The following is a 12,912-nucleotide window of genomic DNA, read 5'->3' as shown; positions in this document are numbered from 1 at the left end:
GCCCCTTCCCTGCAGCAGCCTGTTTACCGGCTGATGCCATGAGCCACAGAGATGGCAGCTCTCAGGGTTGAGGAGGGCAGCCTATGAAGTCAGGTCCAGAGGGGTGCAGATCTGTTTGGTCCCATCTAGTCCATCTCGTAGGGGCCAGGGCAGGGTTGGTTTCTGTTGGACATTTACTAGCCTAGTGTTGTGAGTGGTGGGACTTCCGCCCCAATTCCACAGCCGGATCTTGTTCCCTGTTGGCGTCTGGCTTGATACTCTGCCTTGGTTTTTCCTTATTTCATACTCTTCCTCCTCGTACCACCCCCTCACCTCGCCCGGTGCCTCCCTGAGGACCACATGCTGCAGACTCCTTTCATGCCCTCCCCATTTAGGCTTCATTTAATTGAGCTCAACAGATTTAGCTCTTGCGATCTTTCCTCATACGCATCCACAAGTCCCTCCGCAAGATGGCGCCTCCGCAGGCCTGGGGCTAAGCCCTCCTTGGACATCCTACACGTCCGTCTTTATTTCTCTCGCTCTCCCTCTTGTCACATGAGCTCACTGCCTGGAACCTTCCCCCAGCATGAGAAGGCTGTGGATGAGGGGCCCAGGCTCTGGGCTTACTGCACGTGTCCCTCGCTGTAAATCCTGCTGCCAGGATGTGCGTGGCAGGGAAGGGGTGGAAACCTCCCACACACCTCACATTCATGTCCAGTGAGGCTCATGGAAAAGACTTCCCTGCAGCCTGGCAGCTCTTGACCAGGCTGCAGCTTTTCTGGAGCTCCATTGTAGCCCCAGAGTCGAAGTCCTTCCCTGCCCCAACTCCTTTCCTCCGTGCACAGAGGCCAGTTCAGCCAACGGAATCTGAATGTGAACCCTTCCTGCACCCCGAACTTGACGTAGGGCATGAAGAGGGTTCCACTCCCCTGCCTAGCCGGGCTGCTCTTGCATGTCCTCAGGGCTGTTAAATCCCATACAGTTTAGCTCTCTGAGTAGTGTCCGGCAGAGTCTGTCCCTTGTACATGTTCCTCCACTGCAGACACTCTGGCCTCATTCTTAACACACGTCCCGGGTATTTCCAACGTCTTTTATGGATAAATGTAGAGATGAAGTGTTGTTAAACTCTGATGAATCTCAGCGTTTTCTTATAAATGTGTTTCACTTCATGGTTAGTATTTTCCTGAGGCCTTTGTTCTCTAAGCCACTTAAACGTCTGTCGGTCCCTTTGGTGGATTTCCAGCTTTCACATCCATATGTTCCGATGGAAATAGCGCTCGGGTTCAAGATTTGTAGTTCGGTCTGTGAGTTAGATTTTCAACGGCCAAATCGTCCCTAAGATGGTAAATAGAGCTGCTGCCGTGCCAATTTGTGACATCATTGCCTTCGGGACATTCCCAGTAGCTTGCGTGTTACTGCCAAGGTTTGTGAATTGATTCGCTTCATGCTTGCCTTGCCTTGTAGAGGGAGGCTGCTGACTGCTGGGGCTCTTGTTCGATTTGTTTTTTCATAATTCGTTGTTAATCCCGTCTCTTTTTGTGATGCCAGACACAGTCTTTGGTCTTTGCTCACCCGTCAGTTGACGTGTCACTTAGAAGAGCTGTGTCATCCCAAAATCTACATCTTCCCCTGTGTGGTTCTGAGCCATTTGTCTACGCTTCTTCTCACAGTGAAGGCACTGGCCAGGCACCCTTGCTTGACACCAGTGTCTGTGTTAATCCGTTCACTTGTCTGTGTGTATATGGCCTGTACAGTCCGCACCTCGATACAAGCCTGGATAACGTTCATCGTGTGTGTTAGCGTTCGATAGCACCGCGAGATGTTCCAGAGTGCATCGCGAGGAGGCTCTCAAATGATTTGTAAACCCATTACGTTGACGAGGAGTGGGGTTTGCCAGTCAGTGCTCTTCGGTTACCCCTCGGGTGGCAGTCTGGCTGACGCATACCTGCCTCCCAGCTCACTGCCGGGCAGCCTTAGCCTGCTGGCATACTGCACCGGCTGCAGCATTTCAGGAGCCCCTTTGCAGTCTCTAGAGTCAGTCCTTCCCTTCCCCAGCTCCTTTCCTGTGCACAGAGCCTGTTCAGCTGGCTGCTGAGCTCCAGACGCCTCCAGCCCTTGGCCCAGATCCTGTGACTGACGGGAGCCCTGGCTGCAGCCTGTTGGATGGTGCAACTCCCAGCACCTGCTCTGTGATTTGTCAGCCTCCTCATTGCTGGCTGATGAGTCGTAAGAGGCTGAGCTTGGGTGCAGGGTCGACTTCCAGGTGTGTCAGGAAATGCTCAGCCTGCTGTGCTCAGTGGCCTTCCTTCTTTCTGCACAGCTGGAAAACACCCGATCCCAGGGCCCGGCAGTTGACTTTGTTGGCAGTTGTGCCCTCCTTTCTCTAAATGTCTGATGTCTGTTCACGTAGAGAGCCCCGGAAAATCATCCTGCACAAAGGCTCCACAGGACTGGGCTTCAACATCGTCGGGGGAGAGGATGGAGAGGGGATCTTCGTCTCCTTTATCCTGGCTGGAGGCCCTGCTGACCTCAGTGGAGAGCTGCGGAGAGGAGACCGCATCTTGTCGGTGAGTCCCGTCGTGCTGCAGAGAGAGGCCTTGACCAGCTGCAGGGCTCAGTGCCGGAAGCTGCTCTGGCTGTGATAGCTGCATGAGGTCTAGCAGTCTGTCTCCCCTGTCGCTGGCAGTTATAGAGCACCTGTCCCCTGGGGTCCCGCAGTTCATTTGTTCTCCTTGTCTTTTGAGTCCTTCGTTAGAATTTAGTTCTCAGCAGTTCAGACACAAATTCACTGACTCTTTACACAGCAAAGTGAGGCTGCCTAGGCAGAGCTGGGACCGCAAGGCCTGGATATCAGGGCATGCTGTTAGCGCCCCAGCGGCTGAGTTAGAACAGCATTGTGTGCAGTATGCTGCAGTTCCCAGTCACAGACATGGCTGGGTTACTTCCACCAGCCCTGAGTCTGCACTGGCAGCTTTGCAGTATGAAATGGATCCGTTTGTCCAACAAAACCCAGATTCCTTCCCTCCAAGAGTGAGGAGTCCACAGGTGCAAACGGGCAGTAGCACCGTGTGCTCAGGGTAGCCCGGTGTGGATGCTGCCTAGAATCCATCCTTTCAGCAACCTTTGGATGAGATTCTGTAGGGGGTTCTGGGTTTGGCCTGGCCTGGCCTGGCAGGGTCCGTTCCATCTCTGTTTGGCCCCTGCACTGATTCTGTGCATATGATGCAAGAGCAGATCTGGGGCTTGGAGTTTCTCCCTTTCCCTGGGGGTTTGAAGATCCCCACCAGTCGACCCCACCTTATGTCACAGGGGCCGTCCCACAGATGTGACTTCCAAACCTGAGCAGCAGCGAACACTGTGGAGCAAGGTTCAAATTCCCCATCCTCCGGCTGGGCCCTGTTCCAGGCTCCACTGTCCAGGCTTTTGCAAGCCCAGAGAGGGAGAGGCGGAGTCTAGGAATTACAGCTGAACCCTCGGGCACAAGCACAGTTTGCCACAATGCTTAAAAGGGGGATGATTCTCTCCGGGGCGGGGCATGTCTACAGGGCAAGTGAAGGGGTGATTGTAATGTGGGGAGGCGTACCCATGCTAGCTGTCACCTGGCTAGTGCAGGCAACAACAGCAGTGTAGGTGTGGTGACACGGGCCACCCCTAGAGCACAAGCCCACTGGGGAGCCGGGGTGTGTACTCAGATAGCTAGCCCATGGCTCCACGACTGCGCTTCTAGAGACCCCGGGTCAAACTCAGGGGGGCTCCCAAGGGAAATCAGTTTCGAATGAAATCTCCAGTGTACCTTTGTTCATGTCATAAAACAACAGTATCTGGCCCAGGGCTGAAACAGCAGGTCAGGACTGCAGAGGCATGGCTAGTAGTCCAGGATGGGACTAGCAGGAGGTGCCTGGGCAGACCCGTAAGTAAGGGAGCTTGCACAGACAGCCCTTGCCTCCGCTCCCCTAGCTCGAAATAGTTCTCTAGTGTGGCTGGGGCTTGGAACCCAGGCGTGCCAGATCCAGAGGCATTTATGCTAATGGGGTAACCGATCAGGTCCAGTTGAGAGCTTAGCTTGAGCCTAAAAGATACCCTGGTGCAGCCGAGAGTTTGGCACGGAATGAACTAGTTTGCACTGTCTCTGGGGCAGGCACTGTGTGGGGAGAACTGCTCTGGGCAGGAGGGCTGGTGTCCCTTCCTGGACAGCGCGTGGGGTGGGGTGAGGGCTCTGAATCATTTGGGTGAAAAAGGACTCTAGTCGCTGTGAGAGACTCTGTGAGTGTGTCTAGAGCCGTTTTAGAGGGGGTCAGTGTGTGCGTAGTTACACTAGGAACTATTTGTCATGCTCTCCTGTTTGCCTCCGGCAATGGCTATGTATCATTCTGATCTGCTGCTGCTCTGACTCGGCCTGGTTTGGGGTGTTAGCCCTTGTCTACACAGGACAGGTTCCCCGGTCTGAGCAAGCGTGTGAATTCCAACTGATCTAGTTAGACAGGTGCATCCCACCCTGTCCATGTGGACACACGTATACAGGTATAAGAGACACTTTTCAAATGTAGCTTATGGGGCTTGGGAAGAGGTTTAAGAAGGCCACTCTGATACTGGAGTAAGCGTCCACAGAGGGGGCCTGTATAACTAGATCAGTAGAACCAGTAAATCTTTTCCAGATAGATAAGGCCTTAGTGATGGGAAAACCCCTTTGTCTCTAACCCATGGGATTTTGTTACTGTTACACTGGAGACATAGGCCTGACCTGCATGGGAGAAACTGTCACCCCCCTCAGTCGACTGAACTGCGTTTTGCGTCCACACACACACAGCTGGAGGTGCAGCAGTCACTGCAAGTTAACCCAGAATTTGTAGGGGTGGCCATCAATTGAGTTTCAACTGCTGCAGGCTCAGTCAATCCAGAACCTGTCTGGACACATCCCACCGGCACAGACAGAGGAATGTCCACTCTCACAACTGTCACCTTTATCATCAGAGCTGGCAACTCCCTCACAGATTTCCTTCCATTCCCCAGCGGGCAGGCCAGGGAAAATGGGGGCATATGTAGGAAGAGGCAGCAGAATCCCTGACTGAAGAAGTGAGCACCTTCCCCTGGCTATTCAGGGGGTGAGGGAAGCCATCTTTCCTTTGCACTATTCTCAACTATCAGTGCATATCAAACTGCAGCGTGCAGAGAGAGATCTGCAGTTGTGTGGCTGGCTGGGACTGGAGCCTGGGGTCAGTGTATAAATGTGGGATTTCTAGGGGCATTGCAGAAGTTCAGAGCAGGCACTTGGTCATTGATCAACAGTTAGATCGCTGACTTAGTATCTCAGGGGGACATTAGCTAAGGGGAGCATTCTTGGAAAGGAGCTTCTGAGCAGGACATAGGCAGGGGCATTTCAGAGAATGGGTGGAATTGAGGGGAAGTTATATGGAGCAGACTCGATCTGAGAGCAAGGGGGGAGGTCTCAGCTGGTGCACTGAGGGCAGTTCCAGGCAGTGTAGCACTCAGCTGCCGGCTGGGACGATCAATAACTAATCTGGTTCCCTTGTTTGTTTTCGGTCAGGTAAATGGTGTAAATCTCCGGAATGCAACTCATGAGCAGGCAGCAGCAGCTCTGAAGCGGGCAGGGCAGACCGTGACCATCATCGCCCAGTACAGACCTGAAGGTAGGTCTGACGCCCCCTGTATGGCTTGACTCTGGGGCCCCCTCCTTTACTCGCTGGTCCCAGCACTCCCTTCATGTCAGATCAAGGGCCCCCTGTCATTGCATCGTGCTTCGTTTGCAGCATTTCGCTGTGCATAGGTCGCCCTTGCTATTGTAGGTGAGATTGGAAGGTACATCTAAAGGCTCTTCAGCTGAAATCGTTCCCCGCGCCCTCGCTGGGCGGGGCCTAGTCAGGGTCGCGCCATTGGCCCATCTCTAGCAGGAAGCACATGCCCCTCCTTGCATTGACATTGCAGCAGTCCCTCCTTCTTTCTCCAGCTGTGGAATTGGAAGCATTTGCAGCTATGCCTGGTGGTGATTTCTGCAGACATTCCTGGCTTTAAAGGAGTCTGGGAAGTTTGTTTCTCCACGTTTCGATGGTCAGGCCTGGACTGTGGATAGCGACCGGACAGACTGTGTCCCTTGCCAGCACATCTGACTGGTGACATGGTTCAGCTGAGGTCATTTGGGTTTGCAGCTTCCTGTCATCCTGTATGCAGAGATGGAGACCCAGTCTCCATCCCAAGTGCAACTGGAGAGTGTCCACCATTGCTGGACACACGTGGTGTTTATGTTGCCTCGGTGCTGCTTGGCGCGCCCATCGCCCCAGCACCTCTTGGTGTGCCATCCACTTGGAGCTGGCAGATCCTGGTGCAAATGCCTTACGTCAAGACTGGCCTTGCCTCCAAAACTGCCTGTAAGCCCAACTGCAAATCGGTGTGGCTGGCCCAGAACAATGGGCCCAGGATATTACCCCTGGGCAGGGTGATGCAGCAGTCACTGGGTGCCAGCTTAGACTATACTGCCGATGATGGGTTTAATGATACCCCTGGCCTCTCCTTAAGGTGTCCTCAGGAGACAATGACGTGCCAATGGTCCCAGGCTAGACAAGGACTCTCACATCATGTATCTTTCTGATTCCCTCAGACTTCAGCTTGATAGTAGCTCACAGACTATTTACAATGTGCAAAGAATTTCCAGGTTCCTTCAGTGACCAGCTAGACCAATGTTAGTGACCGGCCAAGGGGGCACCTGTGGGGAGACCTGGTTCCCTCCTCAAATAAACGTTCGAGCAGTGAGGGCAGCCCTGCAAACCTCAGGATATCCGCTGTACAGCCGCCGATCATTTTTGCGGATCGCAGATCGAATGCGGATACGTATTTTGTATCCACCTGTGTGCATGGTTGGCTCCCAGAACCTGTGTCCCTAAAGATGGTGCTGATCCAAATGGTCCAAACAGTCAGGCCTGATCATCTTTCAGGCACAGGAGCTGCGAAGGACGGGCTCACCTCCTGTAGCAGGGAGTGCACTTGGGTCTCGCCTTTCAGGACACTCCCTACATGGTGAGGAAGGAGGCCGCAGTGGCAGACTGGCGCAGTTGGCTGGTAAAAGATGTGGTCTGGCACTTGACAGGCAGAGAAGATTGAGGCTCTATTTTTATACTAACAGAGACTTTCCGGGAGCTTTCTTAGCTCCACCCTTACTGCATGTAGAGAAAAGAGGGGTTCTTGTTCTCAGAAGGCATCCTGCTGCAGATGATCCCTGCTCACACATTTGCACACCCACCTGTCTCACAAAGCTGGAGACAGTGTTCCATCATTTGGAAAAGAGCTGAGGAGTGTCCGTTCTCAGCTGCTGGAAAATGCAGGTGCCTCCTGCTGGTGGAGGGGCAAATGCAGCAGAGATCTGAGTGGTCTGAATTCCTAAGCATCCCAGGCCAGCCAGTCAGGGTCATTAACACTACCAGCCTCAGGGGCAAAGACTGACACACACCACGTCTGACATACCCACAAGGGGACGTGCACTTGCTGTATCCTAAGTCCCATGTCCATATCCAGGAATCTGCAGCCTTGGGTGCATGGGACAAAGATTCTGTCTATTTAGAGATAGCACAAAAACTGGAACAAAGACCATCCTTCTCTGAGCCTTTTGTGAAGCTCTGCTTTTTGTTGGTAGGAGAGGGAGAGGGAGAGGGAGAGGAATGGGTGGCTCTGCTAATCTAAAGCGCTGCGCTGCTCTTTGGAAGTTTTGCATCCCTTGTTCTGAAACGTAAGAATAAGTGAAGAGATGCAGAGGGCAGCTAATGTTTAGCTATTGTTGAAGAAGAGGCCAAGAGCATTGACAGAAATGTTAGGGAGCAAATGGTAACTGGGGTTCATAGGTCAAAACTGAGTTGTGTTGAGACTAGATGAGCTGGGGGCTGTCGGTCAGAACCAAGGCACATGGGCAGAGCTGGCTGAAAGCCCCAGGATTCAGGAGGCTGAGGGCTGGGACTGGGGTGCTTCAACAACAGAGTTGTGGGGAGGAGATCCCAGGAATGGACTAGCAGAGAGGTTGCTCCTCAAGATGACAGGTGCCATCGATATAAAACACAGCTTTATTCTGAAGTTACATCTTTCATCTAAACTGCATCTGGAAATGCTTTACTGATAGGCTACATGTTCCTTGCTGACACCCACAGTCAGACCCACGGGCCACAGGCATGGGATAAGAATGTAGATAGAACATGTAAAAGAGACTCAGCTGCTTTCCCATCCCTTGTTATATTTGGCCCAGTCGAGTCCCGAGGCAGTAGTCCGGTATTTTTGAATGAGATGCAGGTGTTTAATACTGCAAGTAGATTGGCTCTTGGTAACGTCTTCTCTCCATGTCAGCAGGGCTCACTGGCCTGAAATACAGCTGGGCCCCTCATCCTGCCCAGCATAAACCAGAATCCCCACAAATTAGCAGGACTTCATGTGTTGTTAAAACCTCTTTGCACAGCTCCTGACACGTGAAGCCAGGGGCCATGGAGCAGACTAAGACTGAAACTAGAGCACGGAGGGGAAATTCAGAATCCTTCTCATTTACAGCCAGTGTAATCCCAGAGTCCCAGCGGGCCGATCTGAGTATGTCTACACTGCCCCCGGGAGTGAGCCTCCCAGCGGGGTAGAGACTGGGGGTGTGCGGCTGGAGCTAGCCGCTAAAACTAGCAGCGTGGCCACTGCAGCGGGGGCTGCCCGGCCCCTCTGCCTGCCTGGCCAGTGCCCGCAGTGCTGTGTGTAGCACACTGGCTGGAGCCTGGCTGGCCGGAGTCAGTCCGGTTCCCAGCTGCCGTGTAGACGTACCGAACGCCCCCTCTCCCAGGGCCAGCGGCCGGTTGGCGGCGGCGGTTTTACACACCGCAGGGACGTTTCTCGTGTCACCACGGAGTTGTGCTGCCGGGCACTAGACGGGACTTGCACTAACGACCCGCGACCCACGGACCAGCCCTGCCCTGCCCTGCCCTGCCCTGCCGTGGGACGGGGACAGTCCGCCCTGAGCCGGGCCGGGCCGGGCCGTGCCGGGCCAGCCCTGCCCTGCCCTGCCCTGCCCGAGCTCCGGCATCCTGCCCGCGGGGCGGCGAGCCCGTGCCCAGCCCGGCACCGGAGCTACGGCGGGGCGAGGCCGCGTGTGAACACGCGTGTCCCGGAGCGGCCGCGGGCTGGGCTGGGCTGGGGGCCGGGCCGGGCCGGGCCGGGCCCCCCCCGCTCTCGCTGCGCCGAGTCGCGCCCGTGGCCGGCTGGGGCCTGCAGCCCCCCGGGAGCCGGGCCGGGCCGGGCCGAGCCAGAGGAGGGGGCGGGGCGCTCGGGCTGCGCGGGGGGCGGGGCTCCGTCTGTCAGTCATCGCCGGGCGGCCGGCACGGGGGGGAGGGGCGCGGCCCGTCTAGCGAGGCACCTCCCACAGCCCGGGGCCGCGGAGCGAGCGGGGCGGGGCGGGGCATGTAAATGAGACGTCGGTGATAGGCCGATCGCGAGGGGGCGGGGCCTGGGGAGGGAGGCGGCGACTGAGGGAGCGAGCGGATGCTGATTGGAGCGAAGCTGGTTTGGGGGGCGGAGCCTCCGCCTCGCGCCCGTGCGGCTTTGTGTGTCCGGGGCCGGGCCGGGCCGGCGCTGGGAGCGGGACGGGAGCCGGGACGGGCCGGGCTGCCATGGCGAGCGGGGCCGCCTGTGAGCCGCCGTGCTAGGTGAGAGGGGCGGGGCCCGGCCCGGCCCTTCCTCCCCCCACCCCCCCGAGGGGCTCGGCCCCTCCCCTATCCACCCAGCCCCCCCTTCAGCCCCGGGGGGGGGCTCGGCCCGGGGCCCCCCCGCGCCTCTATCCCTGTTCCACCCAGCCCCCCTCACCGCCGGGGGGCTGAGATCAGGGACCCCCCCCAGCGTCCCCGTCCCGACTCCGCCCAGTCCCCCCCCCCGCCCCCTTCACCCCGGGCCCCTGCCCCGCACCCCACATCAGCCCGCTCCAGCTGGCTGCACCTGGCCCTCTGTACCCTTCCTCCTCCAGCTGCTGGGCTCGGCTCGGCTCGGCTCGGCTCGGCACGGGCACCGCTTGCCTGCCCACGGGCCCGCAGTCAGAGCGCTGCGCGGTGCTGCCAGGCGGGGCGGTGTCTACACCGGAGTCGGTCGCCGGTTGATCGAGGCTCAGCTGGCTGACAGGATTGCTAGCCTGGATGTCCCACAGCATTCCTTCGGGAGGTGAACTGTTCCTCACAGGTCTAGACGGGTTTCAGGGTGCGAGGGGCCGTTGTGCATGTCTAGCCTGATTTTCTGGGTAACGCAGGCCACAGCCTTTCACCCAGTGATTTCTGTGTCAGGCCCTCAACTTCTGGTTGAGTTGGACCGTATCTTTTAGAAAGACATCCAAGTTTGAGTTAAAAATAAATGTCAAGTGATCGAGAACATACCTCATCCCAAGGTGAGTTGATCCAATAGTTAACTTCCTTTAGTGTTACAAATTTACATTTAGCTTCATCTTCCACCTTTGGATCTTTTTCTGCCATTGTCTGTTACCTTAAAGCATCTTCTGCTTATCAGAAATCCCCCCACGTAGGTATTTGCGGGCTGTGATCAAGTCCCCTCTTAACAGCCTCTTTGTTAAACTAAATAGACTGAACTTCTTTAGTGTCTGTTTGTAAGGCAGGTTTTTCAGTCCTCGAATCCTCTTTGTAGTTCTTTTCTGAAATGTTTCAACATTCTTCTTGACCTGGAAGGCTCCGTTCGTTAAACTAAGTTAAAATTCTGGTGTAGATGATCCTTTCGTCCATGTCTTGAATGGCAGAAAGATGGTTTTCAATCGTGTTGGCCCGCTTGAGTTATTTTAAGAGGGCTTTTCAATTAGGTTAACATGATGCTGACTAAAGCCTTGTCTGCACATGAGGTATTCAGGAATAGCTCCATGTGTGGGCATTTTTATTCCACAATAAAAGTTCCTTGTTTCAGTTTAGCTTAATCCACTGGATTAAATTAAACCAGAATAAGGCATTCATAATGCCATATGTGGACACTTGTTCTGGAATTCAGGAATTGCTATTGCACTTTAAATTCACACCCTACTTTGATCTGAATTAACTTTCAAGTGTAGGCTAGTCCTAAAGTCTAGAGTCTGCTAAAAAAATGAACTACCATCAGTGAATAGACATAGTTTGTACCAGCAAAAGAATGCTTTTGCCAGTAGAGCTTCTCCTGGTTACCCAAACAAAATAAGCTACCAATAGAAGTCTACGTTGTTAGTAGACCTGTGTCTGGAATAATTGTGCCAAATACAGAAATGTCATAAAAAACCCCACGCCATGAAATGACAGTACTGGCAAAAGTTTCAGACCTAGCCCAAGCCAAAGGTGCTTTCGCTGGTTGTGTTGTAGGCTGGGGTGTGCAGAGGCTTTAACTCTTTCAGTTTAGACTATGTCTTCACTGCCTAAAAGAAGCCCCTGGCTGTAAAAAGAGCCACCTGACTCATGATTGCTGTCTCGCTGTGAAATGCTAGTGAAGACAAGGCCCAGGTAGATTTCACTGTGTCCCACTCTCTATTGGGCCTGTCTTGGAACCTGCCAGAAACTTTTTGGTATGCTGAGAGAGTTTCTGAACTCTTGGTGTTTGGTGTGCGGTCTCTCTCCTGAGCGTGGGGCGAGGGGATGGTTACGTGACATTAGCTCTTCTGACTCTTACAGGCAGTTACTGGGCTGAAGGTGCCCCTTGTGATACTCAGGATCTCTTTGAAAGAGGGTGAGAAGGTAACGGGCTTTACAAACACCTTGAATAGTTGTTGTTCTTTAGTGGGCTCTTCTGGTATCTGGGATATACCCAGAGCCACCGTTTCTGAGACACGGGCTCTTCCTGTCTCTGCAGCAGGTGCTGGCATGTCTATGGCAGTGATGGAGGCATACACTCTGGTGCCACAGCTGGTGCTGCTTGGTGAAATCTGGCACCTGAGTGCTGCTGAGGAGTCGATCCTTGGCTCCTGAATGTCTGGGTTTATAATAGTCCCTGTTGGCTCCTCTGTTTCCTGGAAGCGGAGTTTGTCAGGGAGACTGAGTGGGGGTGCAGATGTCTTGTTTCTGTGATGGGAGCGGTAAATATAACGTCTCTGTGGTGCTGAGGAGCAGCTGGCAGTGAGATCATGTGGAACGGCAAAGCTTGCTGACTGCCCAGGAGACTGGGCATGGGAGAGGACGCGCTGACCCTGTGAAGTATGTAGCTCTCATCCCTACTTAGTAATGTACTAGTCTGGTAGCAGCTTTTACAACCCACTGAAATAAGCTGTTGCTGTGCATGCGGGAGCTAGGTTGTTTCTCCCCAGGCTACAGCCACAGGGGGATTACTTGGGATGGGTGGAGGGGGAATCTCTCACTGGATTAATAAGCAGTTTTCCATTTGAAGGTAGTTGGTTCTGAAAAGTCCAAAAGGGACTGGAGGTCTGTGCTCAGGGACTGGATCCCTGTGAGGCGTGAGCAGGTAGGAGTCTCTCTTTAAAAGATGCTAATTAATCATCGTTTTAAAAACTAACAGATTTGCCTTTAATCCCCTTACAAAGGTGTTAGCGGCCAAGCGGTGCTGCCTGTGCCAGGCTGAATGGTAGGTATTTGGCAAGGTGATGAATCCAAAGTGTCCCTGGAAAAAGGAACAATCAGATTCTGAGATCTTCCTTTGCATATCGCTGGGAAGGGCAGTTGTTAGCTATCTGCTGAGCCACTGGAAGGAATAAGGACAGCGGCGCTATGTCAGTTCCAGGGACCATCCTGTCCAGGGTGCTCGTAACTGAATGTCCTCACTAGCCATACAGATGGCTCATGATCCTACTGAGCTTTGGCCGCCATGATATTTTGTGGCAGTTAGTTCCATGTGTTGTGGCTGTAAGGTACGGATTTTCTTACCAGTTTTACATTTGTTCCCTTTGCTTTCCTTGTGCCCTTCTTTTTGTATTAAGGGTGTCATAGGAGCATCCAGTCTCCACTC

At 54.3% G+C, this 12,912-nt stretch overlaps 1 protein-coding gene across 7 annotated transcripts in view; it reads left to right on the top strand.

The window, feature by feature from the left end:
- Window positions 1–12,912, top strand: part of DLG3 (discs large MAGUK scaffold protein 3) — a 186,803-nt gene that overhangs the window by 121,102 nt on the left and 52,789 nt on the right. For 5 of the 7 annotated variants that reach the window (XM_067547973.1, XM_067547972.1, XM_067547978.1 and 2 more), the window contains 2 exons: window positions 2,390–2,546; window positions 5,525–5,627. In XM_067547973.1, the coding sequence (XP_067404074.1) occupies window positions 2,390–2,546; window positions 5,525–5,627 (260 nt within the window). Of the gene's footprint in view, window positions 1–2,389; window positions 2,547–5,524; window positions 5,628–9,513; window positions 9,651–10,136; window positions 10,156–12,912 lie in introns of those variants that run through there. The other 2 variants (XM_067547977.1, XM_067547976.1) reach the window with 2 other exon arrangements.

Source organism: Emydura macquarii, unplaced genomic scaffold (assembly GCF_026122565.2).
Source record: "Emydura macquarii macquarii isolate MOO-44397 ecotype Brisbane River unplaced genomic scaffold, CSIRO-AGI_Emac_v2 contig_1253, whole genome shotgun sequence".
In the NCBI taxonomy this organism is placed as follows: domain Eukaryota; kingdom Metazoa; phylum Chordata; order Testudines; family Chelidae; genus Emydura; species Emydura macquarii.
The sequence above is the reverse complement of the archived record's forward strand: the minus strand, read 5'-3'. Positions and strand labels throughout refer to the sequence as shown.